The following is a 24,100-nucleotide window of genomic DNA, read 5'->3' as shown; positions in this document are numbered from 1 at the left end:
CGGTGTGTGTGTGTGTGTGTGTGTGTGTGTGTGTGTGTGTGTGTGTGTGTGTGTGTGTGTGTGTGTGTGTGTGTGTGTGTGTGTGTGTGTGTGTGTGTGTGTGTGTGTGTGTGGGTTTCCTCCGGGTACTTCGGTTTCCTCTCACATTCCCAAAAAACATGCACTAGGGGTCCCGGAGCAAGACCCCCCCAGCCCCCCCTGAGTGCTGCTCTGTGGCTGCTACCGATTGGTCAATTTGGAATGGAATTTCCCCTCTGGAGATTAATACAGTGCTATAAACAATAAAATAAAATGTGATCGCTATCTATGTGTTTGATAGTAGGACTTTGTTGTGCACTGACAAAGTTCTTGGCATGTTAGTAAATCATCTTATTAATTTTAAAATGTCATATTTGTTTTCATACATTCTGCAGAAAACGCAGAAAAGCAGCCCCAAAGCATGATGGTACCTCCACCACGTTTCACTGTACTTTTGTTTTTTCAAAGCACATTTATGCCACACCTTCCTCAACGTAATGTGATGTGATTTTGAATTAAGCTCTGGGTTGCAAAATAAGAGAATTCAATGACATAATATTTTCATTCCAATCACATTTATTGGCTTTTAATGTCTTTCACCATAAAAAAATAATAATTCAGATTTGAAATATTATAGCCATCACACGAAGTACAGAATCTACAATGACGTGCATTATCTCTTTATGTTTATTCTGTATTTCACTGTAATATAATCACTTCGAGTTTCAAGCTGTAGCTCTCTAATGCCAATTTGTTTGGTTTGTGGAGTTCTTGTGATATTTGAGACAAGTCTGGTTCGACCAGCTCCGTCAGGATTCCAAGAAGCTTTTACAGCAATAAATCTTATGTGCCCGTGCGTGTGCACATGTACTCGCAGTATTACAAAGCACGGTTTCCCTTCAGACACTCGGGTCGACCTCATGCAACAACAAAAGGTCGTGAGAGCTTTTATAACCTGGCAGTGCGGTTTGGCAGATCGTTTTTGTTTGGGTTTTTTTTAACCCATTGTAGTAGTGAATGTAAGCCTTTTTATGTTAGCAGTGGTACACATCTTCAGCTTTACACAATGTAGCTTAGGTGAAAAGGCAGCTTGATTTATGAGCGATAAAGTGGCATCAAAGCTTTACTCACCGGTGAAATCCTCCATGCATTCGCAGGTGTAACCTCCCTCTCGGCTGCGGCACCTCCCGTTGTTCTGGCAGGGCCCCGAGAAGCAGAGGTCAATCTCGGTCTCGCAGTAGTCGCCGGTGAAACCGAGGGGACAGCGGCAGCGCAGGCCGTTGATGGGGTGGATGGGCCGAAACAGAACCGTGTCTGAAGTGATGAAGGGCGGAGAGCTGTCGAACTTCAGCACCGACACACACTTCATGTAGTTCTCACAGGGCTCCCGCAGGCAGATGTTGTCATCGAACGGCAACACCTGGAGAAAGGGACATGTCAGTAACATATATTGTCCATCAATCAGCATCATCATTTTCATCATTATTTAAGAAAAAAAAAAAAAAAGGATGTGGTTACATGAGGTGCAGTGGCAAGTTACTATTGCTTAAAATATAGACTGTTTTCAAGCTGCAGCACATCATTTGCATTCCATAATACAGATATATAATTCTATTTTTGTGGTTTGCTTGTGAAATATGGATTAAATCAAGTACTAGCGAAGGACATCCTTTCTAACTTTCCATCAAATCGCACCTTGGTTAAATCACTTCAGTTGTTTTAATACCATAAAAATTTAAATTGAGTTGTAGACTCCACAAAAAAGCCACTTTGATAACAGTGAGGTCATTTTGATTTGTCGAGAACCACAACAGTAAATAGACTAATCTTGTAATTGTAAATGAGACACTTTTAATTGAAAGTTTGCCATTTTCATTTTTTTTTTAAACTCACAAAAGTAGTGTTTTCCATCAACTGAGAGGTTTCACAACAAGTGTCCTGCGACACTCCTGCACGTGTGTGTTACCTCTTGAGAGGAGATGAGCCTGAGCAGCGTTCTGTTGAGGTAAATCTGCTCCTGGAGCTCCTCGGAGGGGAAGAACACTCCTTTCCCCGCGCTGCCTCCGGGCTGCAGTGCCGAGAAGGTCACGTTCAAGATGGAGCCCTGCACGTCGGTGTCGTTCTGGATGTTGAACACGAACACCTCCTCCCGCCTGGTGGACAGCACGGCCGCCACGCCCTCGAGGAAGAGGCCGAGCAGCGGCGAGAGGAAGCGCTCCTGCGACATGTTCTCCAGACGCACCGTGATGCTGTTGGTCAGCATGTCGTCGGTGATGATGGTGACACGCAGCGTGCAGCGTGCCATAGCTTGATGGAGTCCATCTGGAAGAAACAGATAGATGAGTTTCTTTTAAACTTAAGAAGCGTACTAATCTGGTGGTGACTACACATTAAATTAAAGAAGGGAACTTCATCTACAATACTACAGAAGCCATTTCCACAGGCTTCAAAGACAACACCAATTTCAAGCTTATGAATACCAAAATCTTCTTCTTTTTTAAATCCTGTCGGCCTACTTGCTGCATTTCAGACACTATAACACAAACAAACTACAACAAGTAAAACTCCACAGACTCGGAGAATATAAAGATATAGATTTTTTAATGACTTCAAAGAGCAGGCTTGGATTAAAGTTAAATGAGTCAAATAGAAATCACACTTACTAAAACAATCCAATCAACTAGGCTGTATATTGAAACCAAAATCCGAGATAAATCTGCAGGAGCGCCGTCAGAGATCAACATCACATAAAGTCAGAAAACACACGTTAAGTCAGTGATACCTACTGCTAAAATATACTTGAAAGTCCAAAAAGTTAATAGCCTTGCAAAATGTTTTATAAAAAAATACAGAAAAGATTTGGTTGTTGTTGCTGTTAATGAGTGAATATTTCCCCCACATGTTTCCTGCACTGACGCATCGCATCTGCTTTTCTCTCTGCAACGTGATCTTCAAAAAAACAAACTGAAATCCAATGAGTGTGTTGAAATAGCTCGTCTTGGCTTGTTAATGGATGGATGCAGGCAAACTCACAGATGAAAAACCACACACACACACACACACACACAGTTCAAACTGATGATCAATTAGCCATAAGCATATATTTTTGGAAGGAGTACATAGAGGACATGTAACATCCACATAGAAAGAACCCTGAAGCCCAGATTCAAATCGCTGATGATATTGAAACAGTTGAGGCTTAAAAACCAAAAATGTAGCATAACTCCTATGGATTGGTGTCACATGCTGTGAATTTCTGTTATGAACAACCTCAAGCTACATTATTTTGGCACTCTTCCCTTCGGGCAGCCCTGACAGCTGGACTTGTTTACTGTGCAACACTTTTGCTGCTCGATTGGATTAAGTCGTCGCCGGCCGGTGTCAATTCGTAACAGATTCAAGGCTGGGCCGGGAGTAATTAGATCAGTCTAGGATTTTGGACCCCCTAGGGGGTTCGGATCTGGTCCCACACCGACTTCTGGCACAACTGTAAGCAGCGGGAGGGAAACCGAGGGTCTGTCGGCCGGGTGGGTGAAATACAGCGTACAACAGGTGGTGAGGCCGGATGAAATTCACAGGGGGTGGATAATACTGTTGAAGGGACGCAGGGAAGATGGGTCAGATTGCACAGCTTTGCAGCAACATACCGAGTGCGGCATGAACGTGTCACGTGTGTTACCCAAAGACCCCGCCGTGAGGCTCGGATCACAGGTGCCCCGTCACTCTCAAGACACGGATGAGCTCATGTCTTCCGGGTGTGGACAGGCTGCTTCATCGAGCGGCTAACCGGGCAACGAATGCGCGAAAACAAGCGACCTCACAATGGGAAGCTTCACGCAACCAAACAACTGCCGCGCAAAGGGCCGTAAGGGCTATGAATCACGCTGCATGGGTGGCACACACTGCAAGAAATAACACGTACAGGTCCATTAACAAGTCGCTCTGCGGGACGGGGACATTAAGCGGCAGCTGTGGCGTTTCGCGCCGCCGTAATGCGGTGGAATGGAGATGCTCGTCGGACACGGCGCTAACAGACAGAGAATCTGTTGACTACTGTGTTTATTTCTCTAAAGCTCTCTCCAGCAGCTGTCTCACTGTGCGATCAGGAATACAGCGTTAGCCCACTGGCTGTCAGAGACCCATCAACTAGTGCACAACCGCTCGATTCCACAAAGAAATCCCATTTTCTCCACACTTAAGTTAAATAGTTGGGTGAGTCACACCTATACATGGATAAAACACAACAATTGTGCAGATGATGTTAATGTTCTCGTTCCCTGAGATTTGTCTATTATCATTCGGTGGCGCTAAACACAACAATATAGAGCATAAATCCACATTTATAGATTCTCAATGTACACCATTGCAACTCTTGTAATGAGGCAAGCGTGTTACACACTACACATTAAAAACAAATTACATTCTTCTTCATTTTGTTATTTTCTATACATAATTATTTCCACTGCATGTTTCCTTCCACAACATACAAAATGTCTTCTTCATTCCAACTTATCAGCGAAAATCTCTCTCCAAATGTTGGACATGTTTTCATAATGTAAAACCAGAATACTGATGGCAACCAGTCAAAAGAACCTTCATCCCAGCAGACACTGAGCTGCTTCTCCAGTTTGAACCCGACACATTCCGTTTTTCGACATGTTAGAAGCCAGATGCCCCACATACCAACCCTCAAAGATTGCTGTGCCATTTCTGTCCTACATGAAGTCATGCAAATACTGAACATGTGAGTGTCACACAAACCTGCATAAAGGTTAAGTTCGTTGATGATGCATTCAATCAAAGGCCCCCAGTGATGGCAAATCTCAAATTTACCACAGTCATATTACTGTTTTTTTTTAACTGCAACCCAACAACACGAATAAATAACCTTTGAGACAATAGCATAAATTATTAAATTATATGTATTTGTTATTTTGGAACTATGTTAAATGATAGTTGTTTGTTTTCTTTCCTTTTTTTTCCAGGGAGATCCCAACTCACTGCTATTTATAGAGACAGCTGCAAGCAGGGGATCACACACACACACACACACACACACACACACACACACACACACACACACACACACACACACACACACACACACACACACACACACACACACACACACACACACACACACACACACACACACACACACACACACACACACACACACACACACACACACACACACTGAGGATGGGCTGGAATCAGAGGAAGGGAGTGGCAGGGGGAAAAAGAAAAAAACTGTGGGTGGACCACACACACACACACACACACACACACACACACACACACACACACACACACACACACACACACACACACACACACACACACACACACACACACACACACACACACACACACACACACACACACACACAGAGTAAACACACTCTGGGGGTATAATGCACATGATTGAAGTAAAATTGGTGCATTGTAAATTATTGAGAAGCAATCTTTTAGAATTTAAACGAATGTGCATGCTTGTAAGACCTAACAGCGACCACATCAAAACTTGCATCCTGCACATTTCAATTCCTTATCGCCGATAAATCATTTTTTAAACACTTACAATGTATTAAACATTAACAAACCAAAAGATTCCATATCAATGGACCACACATTTAGAGGCCTGCAGTGCAGGTGGTGTGAGCTGCAGGGGTGATAAAAGCTGTTAATGAGCTGTGAAGCAAGACTCATCCATGGCACACTTGTGTTTGTGTATCGGGACAAATGACCACACACTGTTGGATACACACACACACACACACACACACACACACACACACACACACACACGTTCGGACACACAGAAAGATAATAAATGTGTCGGTCAACTGTCAGGGGGCTCCCAAAATCTCCCTCTCTCTCTCTCTCTCTCGTCCCAGACCGTTGACACACATTGCGGCCAGCTGTCACTCTGACTGACACGCACACACAGCTTTTAACAACACACAAACACAAACACCAACAAGAAGAAACACAAAGCCTGCGCTCTGCATGTCGGCCAAAGATCTGGACGTGCAGCTGTACGCCGGTGAGCAGCATAATGGAGCCAATAACAATGTCTGAACACACAACCACATGGCTCATGGAAACATGTGACACAGAGACAGTTTTAACTCCGATGGCTGACCCGCCTGAACAATCAACAACAGCATTTAGTCACTTAGTGAGACAGACAGTCAGGGAAGCCAGAAGAAAACAAACATTTGACGCTTCAGCAGGTTTCCCAGTGTTTGCAAGTTGACGAACAGAATTCCTTTGAACTAAAACCTACCTGAACAGTAAAGTCCAGGTTTTGTGTTCTCTGCTTTTATTTCGTTTACTCGTTGACTTATTAAGATACACCATCAAACTGGAGTCGAAAGGATTCTGTTCATGAAGTCATGAAGCCAAACAATGTAAAACTGAGGTCACGTCTTTTAAGTTTCCTCAAAATAAATATTGTAAAAAAATAATGCAAAAGTTTGAATGAGCAATGAGAAGTTGCAGCTCTGCAAGGATAACTTTACATACAGAGCAACACAATTAAACAACCATCAACCATCATATGAACTAAAGGCACCATTTTTCCAGTTGGCCTTGGCTTCCACGATTTGAGAGACAAAGCTATAATTCTCTGCTTTCTGGTAGTTTTGGTTTTCTAAATCACACAATACTGTATCAGAGGTAGGAGCATGAGAAGTTTTCGTCTCAAATGTAGTCAGGATAACAATGTAAGGGTTGATCATTGAACCTGTGCTCTTGTGAATTCAGAACATATATTGTTTACCAAAGCTCATGTAATTCTGCTGACATTCATCAGGCCATTGTGTTTTCTATTTTTTTTTTTCTTTCAGTCCCCAGTCTTCACGGCCCACTATACATTTTTGCAGCAGAGCAGCCACCAAGGTTGTCTCTCAGGTGAAATCAGCATGAAACTTTTTTTTTTCTCTCACACGTCCCTCCCCCTCTCTGTTTCATATATTTGAATCGTTGCACTCTGCAACCCGGCTGGTTTCTAACCAATCGCAGGGATGAAATTCAACTCTGGCTCCGCCTACCCCTGGACACACCTGAACACCGTCGGCCAATCAGGAGGAGCAAACAAACACTGAACCGTGCACAAACACTTTTTGAATACTGGCAACATTCCTCCATCTCCTTTTACAACCCCGCAAGACAGCCCAGTGAGAGGAAACACATCCCAGAACAACAACTTTCAGCTTCTCTCAGATCAGAAATCTCTCTCATCTGTCTCATAGTCTACTTGAGAGTCTGAGCTCCATTTAAACGCCTTCGTTTTTCCTCAAAGGAAGCTCAGCTTCCAAACAGTAACCGTAGTTGTTCTGATCGGACTCCAACAACATTGCCAAGTGTCATCTCCCTTTCTCTTTCTCAGAGGCGACCAGGGCCAACATCATATCACATATCAGCAGGCTGCACACACACATCGACAGACATCCTGTACGCAGGACATGGAGAGGAGTCGCAGCAAAGTTCAACTCGATCTGAGTGTCATCAATCAAATGATGTGAGGTCAAGTCCGTGAAGAGGAAAGATGGACGGAAAGAAGGGATTAAGGAGCACGGGAACTGAGCTGAAGAGAACAAATGATCAAGGCAGTGACTCTCGGGCGAGAACTTCGCTCAGTTGGAGGGTTTAGTGAGAAATGTCTCAACTTTTTCACCCTCACAACTCATAATGGCTTTCATTTGGCAGTATGCATTTATACAAGTGAAAAATACATTGAAAAATACATTAACATTGTACTCATAGGAAAGTGCTGGCAAGTTCCAGATTGATTTAAAGGCTTTCATTGTACTGATTTTAAAAAAACAAAGAGAAACAGAGCCTGTACTTGTAAACTGTCTGCTTCATCCTACAGCTGGTGCTGACGCCATCAAATCCACTTACATGCTGCCATGCATGTCAAATTGGCTTGTTTCTTCAATCAGATAATGAGATGTCAACCAGCATTTGTTCCACGTCCTGTCTGAATGTGCATATGTATCATACCGAACAGGTGCCAGCTATTCTTTCAGCAGCCGTGCCTCCATAATCACAATAACGGCCAATGAAAACACAGTTTTGATGAATAATCTCGCACAAGTGACTCATGAAGCAACAGATTAGGCCGACTGAGTAATATAAAAAAAAAGGTTTATTGTCTACAATGTCCAAACTTTGCGTTACTTCATCATAAAATATGTCATCAAAATGCTCAAAAAAGTGCACATTTTTAAAAATGGAATCAAAACACACTAAAAATATTGTCACATCACACTAATCCACTGCTTCTAGGTCAAAGCGCCGTCATCAAGATCCTTGATTACACAAAAAGGAGAGCAATGTCTCTGTTTATACAACATGAAGCTAAAAAAGGAAAAAGAGGGAAACCAGGGAAGAAGTTGCTTTGGCTTAGAGGAGTATCAACATTCACATCTTCTTCTCAGCAATAGGTCGGTTGAAACAACGACACAATTGCCTGATCATAATAACTTGGGAGAATTTGATGTAGTACTTCTTTGACCTTGAATACTAAAGGTCACATGATAATTTATAAAGTACATTTTCACCAGTTCAGCAACAGGTTGTTTAAAAGCATTTGATCTAAGACAATAGTGCTGCTTTATGATGTGAGATCTATATGAGTTGCCAAACACCGAAAGCTAATTTCCCTTTAAAAAAAAGAAAAAAAACAAAAAAACAATTCTTCACTATGACAGTGTTGCATAAAACATTAATTTAAAAATAAAGCATGCAAACTCAAAAGGCTGGAATCAAACCCAAGTCCTGATGCTGAGAGGCTATCCACTGTAACACCGAGACAACAACTGTGGTTCAAAAGTCAAAGGTTTGTCACAATGTGCCACTGGAGCGTCAACTTCCACATTGAAGGAAAACACAGACTAACAAAGCCTCCTTTTGTGAAGTGTTTTAATTTTCCATCCTTAAAACTGTGAAAATGTGGTGATTTCAAATCCAAACATGGAGCGGTGGATGATTAACCGCAGGAATGCCAGGGGCAGCAGGTTAACAGATACAGACGCAGGAAAAGAATGATTCATGGGGGCTCTATGAAAAGACCTGGCTCCTACTACATTATGCCCCGTGACATCTGAAAACAACATTTTTCACATCAAAAGTGCTTAGCAAAATTATTTCTAGAGGAATTCCCTTGGCCAAAACGTTGCACCAGTGCGTTCACGGCCCAGGACGCAAGTACTGACAGAGAGGCAGTTGTGCCCTTCAACTCTGAGTACAACCTCTTTCAGCTTACACTCAGCACCGCTGAGCTATCTGTGGCCACTCGCTTAGCTGGTGTGTGTGCATGCATGTGTGTACATGTGTGTGTGTGTCTACATTCGCTGATATCTGGAAGCACTCAGCGAAAGCCCCCTCTCATCTCCTGGCCCAAGTCGCTGGGCATATTTTAACGCAGGTATGCCCATCTCTGCTGTCCGATCAAAGTGTTGAGGACAGAGAGACTCAGCTTTGAACACTCAAGAAGACACGTGGAGATAAATCTGATGGACGCGCAGAGCGGCGAGCAGTCAGAGAGGGGAGAAATCCTGGAGAGTGGAGGGAGGACGGACGGGGAAGGGAGGACCGCGATGATGTACTGCGTGTCGTTTTATCGGCAGTATGAGAAACATGTGGGGGAATGAATGCAGCTATAAAGAACCTGTGTGTGTGCGTGCGTGCGAGTGTGTGTGCATGTGTGTGTGTGTGTGTAACTGTGACTGCAAGAGTCTGATTAATTGTTGTGGCAAAATGACAAATTGCGCCTGCTTGTTTAATTGTATATCTTAAAGCCTGCACGCACACGCACACACACACACACACACACACACACACACACACACACACACACACACACACACACACACACACACACACACACACACACACACACACACACACACACACACACACACACACACAGCTGTTGCAGTCCAATTTCCCCACAACACCTGCAGCTCTCAGGGGGGCCCTTGGCCTTCTAACGCTCCTCCTTCAACCTCCTCTTTTCCTCCTCATGCTGAAGTGACCACACCAGGAGGATTAGCTCGCTCCCTTTTTCTTTTTCTCTCTTCTCTCTCTCTCTCTCTCTCTCTTTTCCCCATTTTCTCTTTCGGGCTCTTACAGAAGAAAAGGTGGCAGCCGGCACACAAAAGATTCCTTTCACCCCCGGGCCGAGAGGTGGAGGAGGGGAGGTGAATGGGTGAGGTCTGGGAGTTGGGTGGGGTTGGGTGACGGGGCTGTCAGATGGATAACATCCCCACCACAGCCGGAGAACAGGTGGGATTACATGCTGACTGAACCAAGATCTGTGACTGAGCCAATCAAACCAACAGGTGGGACGACGGATCGCTGACTGTCCTGAAGTCGGCTCTAAATCACAACTGTGCAACTCAAGAGAGACAATGCCAGTGTCCGCCTGTTTTCAGTCACTACAACCTCTCCAGCAGTTTCTGTATGTAGTGGAAACAGTGTTAACTGTGTACAGAGAACTCGTCTTCTCCCTGCTTTGTCATTTTTGAACTGAAGCAAAATTGACACCTTTATTACTATGCATATTATAACCCGATGTTTGCGTCAATGTTTGTATATTTGCACTGTGACGTAGTAGTTGCTAACTCTCCTTTCCGTTGAGATCTCAGCACATTTTCTCCAGGAGCTCTCGTTTTCCTCCCACAATCCAAATACACACATATTAAATGAAGCAGTGCGCTGAAATTGCTTGTATATGTGTGTATTTTCTATCTCTGTGTGTTCGCCCTGTGATCGCCTGGTGACCCATCGAGAGGCCATTAGAAACTTATCAAGTTTTCTCGAGCTCACGTCTCAGTAAGGCTACGTTTTGGTTTGTTTTGCATCCTCTACTATTACTAATCCATCCGATATGTTCCTCTAATAATGGCTTAAGTTCACAGAAGACTTTAGCCATGAAGGGCTTCAAGAAGGTTAAAATGGTCTTTGTTGTAAATGCTGATTACTTGTCTGTGTCAATCACAAGCCAACCTCAGTACATGTCGAGTTCACTTGTATTTTCATGTGATCAATTACTGCATTCTGATTACCCAAAAATGCATTGTGCATGAGTTCAAGGGTCTGCTCAAGATCCATTCAGTTAATTTTTCTTATAGAATGAACAGCAAGCTTACTCATTTATTATCATTTGTGATCATCTGCACACATGTGTGAGTCCATGGTCAGAAGCTCCTCCTTCCTTGCGATGCCCGAGACCTTTGACTTAGCACACGAGGGAGTTCAGGAGCCCGACCTGCTGTATCAACTTCTCCTCCACCCTCATCTTCAAGCAGAATGGACTTTCACAAGCCCTCCACAAGTGCCCTCAGTGGCTCTACTTAAGCAGAGCGCTCAGGGGCATCGAGTGCCAGGGAAAAGAACCGACCCGGCTAGAATATCTATGTCTCATTTGGGATCCCAGGGAGAGAGCCTGGGGAGGGGTAGAATGGAAGCACTGTTCTTGCCGAGACAATGCTGAGCGGGCGAGGACGAGGCGGCCAGACAATGCAAAATGAGAGCAAATGAAGCCTATTTGTTTTATTGCCTGTGGTGTTTGGCCTGTATCAACTTATTGCCTGCAAGACCACTGCCAGAAAACTGGTTAATTAATCACGAGTGAGACTCAGTGAAGAAAAAGTGTGGACGTGAGATTTAAAGCACAGATGGAGAATAGAAAAAGGCTTCAAGGTTTGTTGTGACAGTGTTTCCCATTATACAATCAGCAGCTGCTCGCACATGTCACATTCTGGTGTTTTGGAAGACTTTTTGCACAAAGAGGAAGAGTGAATGAATAAAGTCCCCGTTAACAGAATTTGTGCAGGAATTTCTTTGCTAAACAACCACATTTAATTTTGAAAATAACTACCAGCGGTACAGTGCCGCACAACATCGGTCGAGATGAAGTGTGGGCATGAGAGTGCTTTATCAAGCACCATTAACGCAGCGAGTGTGCAAGAAATCAAATGCTCTGTCGAGTCTCGTAACACGGCACCGCTTTCATAATGGATTTTAAAACGCGCTTGAATCCACTTAGCTGTTCCACTTGAAGTGGCTGGGATCTTTGTCTTTTTAGCCCCGTCAGCCCTCTTCCTCTCTCTGTCTGCTACCTCATGCTAATCAAGTTAAAGCCCGCCACTTCCCCTTATTAAAAGTTTAAAGGTCACAGCTTCCAGGTGTCGTCTGGCTCTGTTTTCACAAGATGATAAAAAAAAAAAGAGAGAGAGAGAGAGAGAGCGAGAGAGGGAAAAGTCCCCTCAGGCCACTTGTGAGTTTCACTCCACACAGTTTGAAAGAAAATTAATGAGACAGAACAACGATCCGGGAGGCTCTTCTCCATCTTGGTCTGACAACCGGGAGACAATTTAATTGGACACAAATAAAACAAAAAGTAATTTCCCTGTAATTTTTAAATAATTGTTCTGTATGTCTCAGTGATTTTGTGGTGAAAGTGTAATTGGGATCTCCTAAGAAGACTTACAGCAGGCATTGTGAGTTGTTTGGAGTGCGATCTTTAATCTGATAACAGCAAGTAACACCTGACAGTGAATCTGAAGCTATGATGAGTGTGAATGAGATCCTGTGTTTGAAGAAACTGCAAAGAAAACACATTCAAAGACGACCGACAAGTTGTCTTGGAGAAAAAGAGAATGTTACACTTGGATATATTTTTCTTAGCTACTTTTAACATGTTTGACAGTCTTCATGTTTGATGTTTCTCATAGTAAGTTCCAGTAACACAAAGAATAGGAAGCAGCAGTGCATCGTCATTTAACCTTAACATTGCGACAACATGAAGCAATTCAAACGACCCTGACAAACAATGGACGGAGTGGTGTGGTGAATCAAACAACCTTGTAATCCATTGGTGTCCATGGTAACAAATGTGTTATTGGCTCTACTGAGCGACCGTTCCTGTTGTTGTTTTTTACGTCTTTTTTTTCTAAATTTCTAATAAAATTGAAAGAAACATTTCTGAATAAGCATCAAATGGACTTAAGGAGTTTACTAGATCTGCATAATGATGATATGGTAATTCATGGAATGATGATTGATTGATACGATATTGATGACATTATGGGAGCTTGAGCTGCAATTTCACATGCAATGACCTGCATATATTCATAGATTTTTTTTTTTTTGCAGAAGAGTGGTCAGTCTGCTGACGTGTCGACTCGGAGGAGCGCCTCTCACTCGGTGTGTGGTTGCTGATTAGTATTAGCAGCATTAGATCATCTTTAAGCCCTCATTCACAAGATCACAAAGAGGTGAAGAGTCAAATGGGCCTTTCTCTGTTCTGTGGGAGGGAACTACTCAACTATAACAGGAATGTTACCACACACACACACACACACACACATACATACGCTTTGCCCGCGCAATACCCTCACACATGTGCACTCACTTTCCAAGCCAGACAATTACACACATGTACAACCCAAACCCTTTGCCACACAACCAGTATTTACATGCACACAGCTCTCCACCTCCTCCTTTTTTTTTTTTTTTCAACTCTTCAGCATTGATCCCATGTGATAAGCTCACAGTGGACAAATAGTTGGATCAGTGTGGGGGGGTGCGTGCTGATCAAAAGCTCCCTCACAGCTCGAACTGCGCGGCTCTCTTAAGAGCTACCCAGCCATGAATGGCCTAATAGGACGCGGGATTCTGTTACAGTGACACTGGATCCTCTCTTTTTTTCTCTGCATCTGTCGTTGAGCGCTGCCTTTCCTCGCTCATCCCCAAGTTTTTCTGCAGATTAAAGCGAATGGTGAGGAAAATAATGTGTTTTTAAATTGCGAAATATGTTTAATGAAGGAACAAATGCTTTAAAGTGACACCCAAAGGCAACAACTATTAAGACAAAATAGAGATGTTTTAATTGTTATTATATTTGAATATTTACCCTTTTTTTTAGCTTTTCTGGACTTTACCGACTTTTTATTTCACTTTCCGTCCTTGCGTTTCTTTCTCTCTTCTTCCAGCTCTCCTTTCTTGCGTCTCTTTCACTAAGCGGAGGTGTCGGGTTACAGTTATTGTTGGTGCTGGTTACTGATAAATAGGGTGCCTAGTTACCAGCAAACGCACCATTGGCTCTTTTCAACAAAGCAGAGGAGGAAAAAAAAGAAAGAGGAGGGGGTAGAGAAGTGAAGGGGGGGTCGCCAAGGGAAACCATGAGACTTGTGTCAGTTTAAATAGAGTGGGGCAAATCTTAGCAACGTGTGTGTGTGTGTGTGTGTGTGTGTGTGTGTGTGTGTGTGTGTGTGTGTGTGTGTGTGTGTGTGTCCAGCGTCAAGGACAAAGCCTGGTAGACACTGACCCTTCCGACACCCCTGAATACCCCACCGACACCTGCTGAATGCCCCCCCTCTGTACCCCCGTCCTGCCTCCACCCCTGCTGGCGTTAAAGTGGCCCTGTGCCAAACCCCGCCCACTTACAGACACAGACAACTACAAACTCCACGCCCTTAAAGAGACAGACCCCACAAGCTCCGCCCACTTACAAGCTCCACAAAGTAACAGCTCGGATAGCAATGATCTCATCCTGCAGTCGGCTCCATGCCAACTTCATCAAAATAAAAGAGTCAAAGCACAAATTTTTCCCTCTGTATTTCTCAGTTGATGAATAGAAATTATATGTGGGAGTAAAGATTTGTGTTTGCATCAGCATTAAGCATCCAAAGTCATGTGTTTAGATGCTTTAAAATTTTATTGTGCTGCATTTTCTGTCAATGAATGTCTCCTTTGTAATTTGTAATTTTTTTGATTAGTTTTAAAAGAATGAGGTTGCTAGCATGCTTTGGTATAGCTCCAAATACTGCATTTCTACATATTCACTCTTGCAGTGGTTGACTTTTCAGTTTATTGTGTTTTTTCAGAGTCATACAAGGTCTTCGGTCACATAAACAAACAATTAAATAAATAAATAAACGAATAAATACATATATAACTATATAAGAAGTTTAGCATGGGATGGTTGCATTCTAATGGTAAATCCACTGTTAGCCTGAGATTAACTTCCTTTAAACTATATTAACAACAAAACACTCAATTTGGAAGATTATTTTGTTGAAAAAAATGTCAGTATCATAAACCTTCCAAAACCATAGATCCTGTTATCTACAACGATAAAAATACCAAAATAATAATTTCACCTGCATATAAATTCTAGCTAATTGAATAGCCGACAAAAACTCATCATTCTGGCAGTTTAGATTCTGCTGGTCAACTAACAATTATCAAAATGGTAAACAAAATGAGGTAAAAGGTCAAATAACACCACATTGCCTTTGTATTTTAGCTTCAATTCTTCTGAGGAAAATCCAACATACCATCTACTTTTTCAGATTTACAATGAAAAGAATACCTGTCATTCCTAATTTTACATCTGCTGTTAACATATTGGGGTTAGTGAATTGAACACCCAAGGAAAAAACCCACTTTAAAAAAAGCAGATTGATATAATTGTTAGTTTTCATTCCTAATTAGCCACAGTAAAACTCCTTCAGATCTCCTGCTGAGCATTTGAGGCCTGCAGGCCTGTTTTCAGACGTGCTGTCAACCTCAGGAAGTCTCGAAAAACTCTATAAATTGTTAATGTAATAGCCGGAACTTTAAAGCTGTCAGACAAAGACTTAAAGCTAACAATTATGAGAAGACGAGACTGAAAAAGCTGAGCAGTCCACGCAGGCTTTTACATTGAAATGTGAGGTTTTTGCAAAAAAAAAAAAAAAAAAACAACAACCCTAAATTGTAAACATTCTCCTGTTTTCATGCTGAATGGAGCAACTATATTGGTTGCAAACCAACTAAACCAACATCAAAATAACCACAGACCACCACAGACAAGCAAGGATTCACGATAATTGGTGTATTTAGCTCCGGCAAATGTTTGGCTAGCTGCCCTAACTGCCCCAGCACATTAACACAATCGCTGTATCAGCTGCTCGGGTCTGCGTCGGCCAGTTGTCCGCCCGGCCCAATATTTTGCTGGATCAATGAGTCATTCATGAAATTATCGAGGCGAGGTGAAGCCGTCACATCCGCCGATTCATTCATGCATCAAGTTGGCGAGCAAACGGAGAGGCTCACAGACTGAAATGGTACGATACGACGGCAGATGCCCCCCCCCGCATACCCCAACCCGTGCTGCTCAAATGCAGCCGGCCCACCTGCAGCTGCTGGCTGCCAGCTGACTGCTTGATGTTTCTATCCTCCTCTGGCTCCGAGCCCTCACCGGGCCTGCCATGGATCAGACGCATCGCTATCTCTCTCTCGGGTTTCATCAAGAAGTGCAGACATATTGCTGAGGATGGTTCGGGAATAGTTTAGGAGGACTGTACTTCATGTGTGTTTAGAGTTTTTATTCAGACACAGAAGGTCTTTTTTTTGCAATTTCTGTTTCACGATTCAAGTGAGAAAAACGTAAAAATGAGAACAAAGTACAGCCAACACAACAATAATGGCAGCAGAGAGCCATTCCGTATTTTTCCAATGGAGCTGCTTTACTCCATGGCGGCGTTGGGTAAACGTGATTGTGTTTGGGGGGGTTGTAGAGGGGGAAGAGAACTGAGGAGAACACAGCAGAGCACGGTTCAGCGGAGAGGAATAATTCCTTCTCACCGGGAGTTTCTTTGAAGTCACAAAGAGAGGGAATGCGAGGGTAAAATAAGGATTGCGTCCCCACACCCCGCCCCTTTTTCCTCCTTTCTTTTTACCGTCGTTCAACTCACTTTATTCCTCCCTGAGATTCCTTTAACTTCCATTCCCTCACTCTTCATCTTCAGCCTCTCCCTTCTCCTCCTCCTCCTCTTCCTCCTCTCCTCTGCAGGGTCACCTAAATGTCACTGTATTGTGTCGGCTGACACGGATGACGAGGCCGGTGTGCGATAATGAGTCAGCTTCAGGGAAGAAAAGGAGGAGGCAGAGAAACGGATCGCTTTCTGTCAATGCACCACTGAGAGAGTCACACAAACTTTGCGTTATTACAACTCTGATATGAGGACTTGAGCCACTTTTCAACAAATTAAATGCATCGAGAGCTGCAAAAACCTTTAAAATGTGGATAACACAGCTCTTCTACATCTAGAGTTTCACTATATATACAAAGACCGTCCTTTGTTGCATTTATGATGTTTTATACTGCAAAATTTTTAGATTTGATCTTTCTATAAGACCCCCCTGCATATGGCAATGAAGCTTACTTAAAGTAAAAAGATGAAGGTTAAAACACTTTACAGACTCAACATGATCACCAGAAATCTGTCTTTCCTCTCTTGTCTCTCCTCCATCCTGCTATTCTCTGGCTCCTTCCCTCCTTTTGAAGCATTGGGATTTATTGGAGGTGGGGGGGTGGGGGGTGTTAAATTATGGCTCAACCTGCAGGGACACGCCTCCCACATCACACAGTGACTGAATCCCCCCCCCTCCCCCCCCCCCATAGAGCCGAATCATAACCACCCCATGAATTATGTTCTCACTGCTCCGGATCAATCTAAATATCTTTAAACCTGAAGAAATAAAGTCAGAGAAATTTTGACGGCTGTGCTGCAACATGTTTCGAAGATGCTTACACAGCAAAACAGGAGTGTGGTCACTAAATAACACATAATACCACATGCTCTGTTCTCTGTGTGCATAAAAAAGCCACTGACAACAGAGGAATGGGGATATCGTAGCAGGCACCTCGGTTTCTTCACCAGAGCAATTATCTCAATTTTCTATCTTTGCGAGCGGGCGTTTTAACATAATTCATCAAAACACAGTGAAAAACGTGTGAAATAGCATGATCGCACATGTATGCAGCTCTCAGTCATTCCTGTGGTACATTCAGGAATGTCGAGGTTTTTCAGCCGCCTGTGAAAGACATCCAAAATATGAGAGTACACGTGTAAATCTCTGTGGTTTTTATTGATCCTGACTGTGTGCCAGTTAGCCTGATGTCATTTCCCAGGTTGAGGTTAATTGTATAGAGTCCACGACGCTTGAGATGCATGTGAAAAGTAGGCTGACAGATTAAATTGTCTACCTGGATGTAACAGTCCTTGACTGTCACTCTGACTTTATTGCTGATGAAAATGTGACTTCACTTGGAGATCAAAAATATAGATGTGATCCAAAGCTGCATGATATCATTTGATCAGGAAACATGACGTGCGATATACAAAGTCTTACGCAGACAATTTTAGTGTGTCTACACTTGGAGATTTGTTCTTTGCTTTCTGCAGTTTGTTGACTTTGTTATTTTTGGTCATTTTTCACATCAGCTTCGTTTTACAATCAACTTCAGTAAATTCCACGATATCTAATTTGATGATGATTCTGCTTTTACAGTCACCTGTATTAAAGATTTACAGCCAATATTCGTGGATTTCTCAAATAAGAACATCAGCTTCGCGATCACTGGGCAACAACAAATATTTCCAGAACAATTTTACTAATGGAACTGTGAGTCTCCTTTTCTGTACATGTATGCATCAAACTCATTCCAGATGTCTGTGAGCATGCAGGGTATAAAAAGCACATAGACAAGAGCGTATATGCACATCTGCTCTAGTGCAACAAACAATTCACATGGATATGGATTATGGATCTTAACAGAAAAAAAAAACTTTGGATGAGCAAAAAGACTGAAGAACTTAATGAGGAGTTATAGTGGATTTAATAGGCGATGGTGCTTACACAGATCCAGAGGCATGCTAGTGTGTGATTCCTGCCCACAGCTGCTGTCATCGCTTCAGTAATAACAGGCCATTTCCACTTTATCAGCCCCGAAGCCCCCTCGACCCCACGGACTGACTACACAGAGCAAGTATGGATAGAGATACCAGTGTGTGCACGTGTGTGCACGTGTGTGCGGCTAATAACGATCACTGTGTAAACCGATGTGGGCCTGCAGCAAAACCACAACTAACCACAGATCTCTGCTGTTCTCTCATCTCAAAAGACTGACAGTCCTTGACTGATGTCAGTGTGGCCTCAGTGTGTGTGTGTGTGTGTGTGTGTGTGTGTGTGTGTGTGTGTGTGTGTGTGTGTGTGTGTGTGTGTGTGTGTGTGTGTGTGTGTGTGTGTGTGTGTGTGTGTGTGTGTGTCGGTTCATGAATGTATGTAAAAGGCGTGCAAGGGGAAGTTTGTTTCGACATGCCTCCTCTGACCTTGAAACACACCTTGTAGAGTAAACGAAAGCACAAAGCTCGGTCACACTTGGAGCGACGTAAACATGGGTAAGAGGAAATCTGTCAGTTTCTCACAAAGCTGAACAATCACAAAGAAAAAAAAAACTTGGCATGAGTATTTGGATACTGAGCAAGTATGTTCGTAGTCATCAATCAACAAGAAGCAGTCAGATTTCCCATGTAAAGTTTCTACAGTCTGCACAGTAACTGGGTGAAGTCAGAGCAGCCCCAGCGAACACATCAGTTATCACAGATGAAATATGAAAGGAATGCATGAAACAGTATTTATAGAGTAGAACAAGCTTTAATCTTTAAGATTTGTAACAAAGTGTATGCAATAATCCCTTCAAATCAGGATTGAATGTAAATGTGTGCATGCTATTCCAGTATTTGAAGCTGATTGTGGGAGAAATTAGGTTCTTACTTACGGTAAGTGTTTTTGACTTTGACTGCGTCTGTAAATACCCCAATGCAGAAATCAAACCTGGACACGTCCAATCCAACAGCCTCAATGTGTTTACAAGAGCTGCAAGATGTCATCAAAATACTGACACTCACAAACTACACATTGCAACATTTCTAGGCTTTTTCAATTCATGCTCTGCATTTCAACACACTTAACCAATCAGACAGATTTCTACTGCATCAACTGCATATACTAAAATAAGAGCAATAATAATAACATTAAATGTCTACTAATCAAACATTTAGAGCCCAGAGTCATGTTTGCTGTAATAACAGAGGATAAAAATGTTGCATGAATCACTACAAATATCCTCCAGCAGACATGCGTTTAAATTTAGAAAAGTAAAAGTAAAATGAAAAGCCGAGGTCCTCTAACTAATGCCCGTATTAACCACTCATGGGAGATGAGAGGTATTTTTGATGGATGTGTCTGAGAGCAGCAGAAAGCATCAGTATGTCTGGCATCGAGAGCCAGCTGCCCACCCCGGACCCCCGGAAAGGAAAGAGTAAGCGTTGGACTCTGGAGCTGAACCAACTCATTCCTCACATCACACACATGGTTGAACTCCAAAGGACTTCTGGTTCTGCCCCCCCCCCCCCCAGCTAGTAAGTGGTGTCAGATGAATAAACCCAAACCAAAACCTGTGAATGCATGAGATCCGAGCAAGTCCACTGGACGCACCCAGGTTTGTATGACAATAAAGAAAATGCTCACAGTATTGAAGCCTGTCGTCCTGTGACTCCATTACAACATGTGTGAGTCCTAACACACTCACACAGTCTTCTCACACCTCCAACACAAGTTTAAACTACGGTAATATTTAGAACACACACAGAGAAAGAGTACTGGAAGATAAAATGTGGTGCTTAACTCAGAAAAATAAACCTGAATCAAATCAAGGCACAGGCCTGTAAATCATTGTTGTGATGAGTGAGCAATTACTTCTGGCTTTACCTTTTAACTGCTTCTGTGATGTCTGAATTCAAATAAGATTTGTGATGAGCCATGAAAATCAACAAGTGTTCATTTTTGCTTTAAGTCCAAGCTTTAGTACATTTCCTTGCAGAGTTTGCACATTCTCCCAGTGATTGAGGCGTGAGTGTGTCAGTCCCAAGTTGGATAAAAAAAAAAAAATGGTACAAGGACATTTTGACCTCAACCACACAGACACAAACATTTTTTTCCATTTATATCAAGTTTTCAGAACAGCAAAACTGTACTAGCAAATGTGTCTATCTACACAAAACCACTGAAAATGCTGTCGTATTTAGATGGTGAAGGCTCCCATGCAAGGTGCTCGCAACTAGTTCTACAAACGGAGTCATAACATGGCGACTTAGTATAAGTGTTTAAATAGCATTAAGAAAAATATATCTTTAACGATTAATGAAACCAACAATGTTAATAATTCCTGACGCCATGGTTGAGTCCGACGTTATCTGTAGAACACAGGCAGAGGGAGAATCCAGACTGAGCAGCGGTGACCGAAGACCTGCTCAGACAAAAGGGCAGTTGAGAGTCACTGAGTCCTCATAATATAATCTCAGCCAAGCACTTTGTTCTGGGGTTCAAAGGCCAAACGACCATAAGCAGAGGTCAAGAACTCTGGACGCACCTCATTGGCTTCCAGACAGACAGGATCCAGACATTAAACACACTGATTCTTGCTCTCTATGTTTGAAGTGGACAATAGTTTCTTGGATTTGATTCCAGCCCTCAATGTCTTATAGATTCACCAAAAATAAAAGCTACTTACTAAACATGCCTTTCTGAAAACTGCCTAGGCTTAGCCATCGCATAATGAGACTTTGGGTAAAACATTGAAGCTTTATAGTCGGTCTTTATGGACATTATGTCTCACCAGATCAATTCTAGCTCTATTACAATCCTGAGTACCTTGTGCATCCTCTCAGTATGTAACTGCTCTATGGAAAGGTTAGGAGTTGGCAGCAAGATAATGGCTAATGTACAAGTGCACTCGCACTGGTAAAGATCCTCCTCTGATGGAACGTATGGGACACTGGCGAGGTGAAGTCAGGTGGCAGCCAGTCAGGTCACACAGGTTTGCTTTGGCATCTTCGTGTGCTTTCAAAGTTCCTCCTCACAGTTTTCACTTAAGGGACAACAGGAATGAGAAGGAGCCGATTGTTGGCAGAAAGCTCATGCAAAGGCATTTTGTGATCTCACACACAAACGGACTCAAATACCCACAGATAAACAGCTCCTCACTGTAAGCGGAGGTGTAATTCGATCAGGTTGATAGCGGCACGCACACTATTTCCCCCACATCACATGTGATGGAGGCAGACAGAGGCGGGCTTTGTGGTTTCTGGGTCTTTGCATAAACTGAGGTGTCAGGAGGGCAATGAACCATCGAACACAGATCAGTCAAGAGAAAAGCATCACTTCCTTTTACTAATAATGATATAGGTGTCTGTGCTTGAAGATATAACAGTGCTCCTTCTGTTCTCTGAGCCAATTTAAACTGGACACACAATTTTTATTTATTTTTTTTTAAATCACATGCAGCTTCAGAAGTGGAACAGTTTGTTGAATTTTGTGGTTTTGTGTTTCTGTCTTTCCTCCTGTGTCCAGCATGTATGATGTAATAGTGAAGTAAAATACGACTGTCAATATAATCTGGTGAAGAATGGCTCCATCTCATTGGTCAAATATATGGATTCAAGTCTTTTGTAATATGCATATTGGAAATAATTATACTCATAAGTATTTAGCAGGAATACTGGCAGGATATCACCATTGTTGTGAACAAAATGTCGAAAAGGTGCATTTGTAGCTTCTAAACTGTCAGTAGGATTTTAGTTTTTTTCATTCTTTGAATCTACTTTGTTTTTATCAGCTTTACATATTGAAGGAAAGGGATTAAAACTGACTCTTTGTGTGATATTACTGCAGAAAGTAGCAAAGTACAGAAATGACATGTATACTGAAATAGCTGTATTGAACTCTGTTAACATATACCGGTATGTTTAGTGGATTCATGATGCTTTACTGTCCAACACTGTTTTAAAGTGCTAAATTTGCATTATGTAAAATTATGTAAAAAAAAACACTGACAGTTACTTCTTCCCACAGTATTGTTAGAATGACTTCAACGAAACATATTCTTAAACATTTGTAATGAACTAATCCCAAGACAGAGCATGGGTAAAGTGATGTGCTGCGTAAAAAAAAAGCTGTTCAGGAGAGAATAAAGTACCTTTTTTTTTTTTTACTTTGATACACACGTAACTGAATACATTTTGGGAGGGTGAGGCTGGTTTTGTGCGCCGTATAAAAGGTGGAAAAGATCTTTGTGTGAAACTTGGCCTTCACACTTCGGGGGACCGCTGCAGAGTCCACAGCAGCGTCGTGAGTGACATGAAGGGAGATAATGATAACCTGCATCAGCGCAAATACTTCTGTGCACTTTATAGATGTGTTATTGAGCGTCTTGAGACACCCTATCCAGAATGTAACCAGAGGATGTCTCACTTCAAAGAGGTATCCTGACATCCAGTGAAAAGGCAGAGCAAACTCAACGTACCTCGAAGGTTCCTCTGTCTGCATCTGCGTATCAGAGTCTGACGCTCCGCGTTAAAAGATGAGGCCTGGAGGGCCGGAGAAAGCACACAAAGCCTCAATCCGCACGTCTTAAAGTCTGCTCCTTTGAAATGCATGCTGAGCTCTAAGCCACTCCCGCCTGTAGGAGCCAAGTGTGACCTGGGGTGTGTGTGTGTGTGTGTGTGTGTGTGTGTGTGTGTGTGTGTGTGTGTGTGTGTGTGTGTGTGTGTGTGTGTGTGTGTGTGTGTGTGTGTGTGTGTGTGTGTGTGTGTGTGTGTGTGTGTGTGTGTGTGTGTGTGTGTGTTTACGCTCTGCCTGCTAACGCACATGACTCCCACTGTTTATGGTCCACTGTGACACACTGACGGCGTGCCGATGCGCCTTCAGATTTGCACGTCTGTTTGAGTTGGGTGCTCTTCGGTTCACATCTCCTCAGTGCTCGTCTCATCAAACCTACCAAAAATGTCACGCTGTCGGTAGCGGCGAGCGGAACAGAGGCTGTTAGGAGGTTGTAAGGCGAAGCCGGTGACGACAGCAGCTGTCTGAGACCGACACATCGGGCCAAGGCGGCGGCTCTTGGCCAGAGTTGTGGTTCAAATCCCCCCTCACGGCAGTAAACACTGCCTGTGAACAAGATCTATATCTAAAGAGGGTGTTGAACAAGACAGAGGGTTGACACACCAAAGAGAAATCATAATCATTCAAATGCAATGTGCTTGGATAATGTCAAGCATGTACATATCATTAATTCCTAAATCTACTTCAGGAGTGGTCAATTTTCCATCTTTGTGAGGGACGGATTGTGAGTTCAGCAAGCATATATCAATGTTTTTATTACACGAAAACCTGTTTA

At 42.8% G+C, this 24,100-nt stretch overlaps 1 protein-coding gene across 1 annotated transcript in view; it reads right to left on the bottom strand.

The window, feature by feature from the left end:
* celsr1a (cadherin EGF LAG seven-pass G-type receptor 1a) overlaps positions 1–24,100 on the bottom strand; it is a gene marked incomplete at its 5' end in the record, with an annotated part of 84,126 nt that overhangs the window by 45,888 nt on the left and 14,138 nt on the right. The window contains 2 exons of the mRNA XM_080518026.1: positions 1,150–1,438; positions 1,985–2,340. Of these exons, the coding sequence (XP_080374152.1) occupies positions 1,150–1,438; positions 1,985–2,340 (645 nt within the window). The remainder of the gene's footprint in view (positions 1–1,149; positions 1,439–1,984; positions 2,341–24,100) is intronic.

The sequence above is a fragment of the Blennius ocellaris genome (assembly GCF_963422515.1).
Source record: "Blennius ocellaris genome assembly, chromosome: 22".
Taxonomy (NCBI): Eukaryota; Metazoa; Chordata; class Actinopteri; order Blenniiformes; family Blenniidae; genus Blennius; species Blennius ocellaris.
The sequence above is the reverse complement of the archived record's forward strand: the minus strand, read 5'-3'. Positions and strand labels throughout refer to the sequence as shown.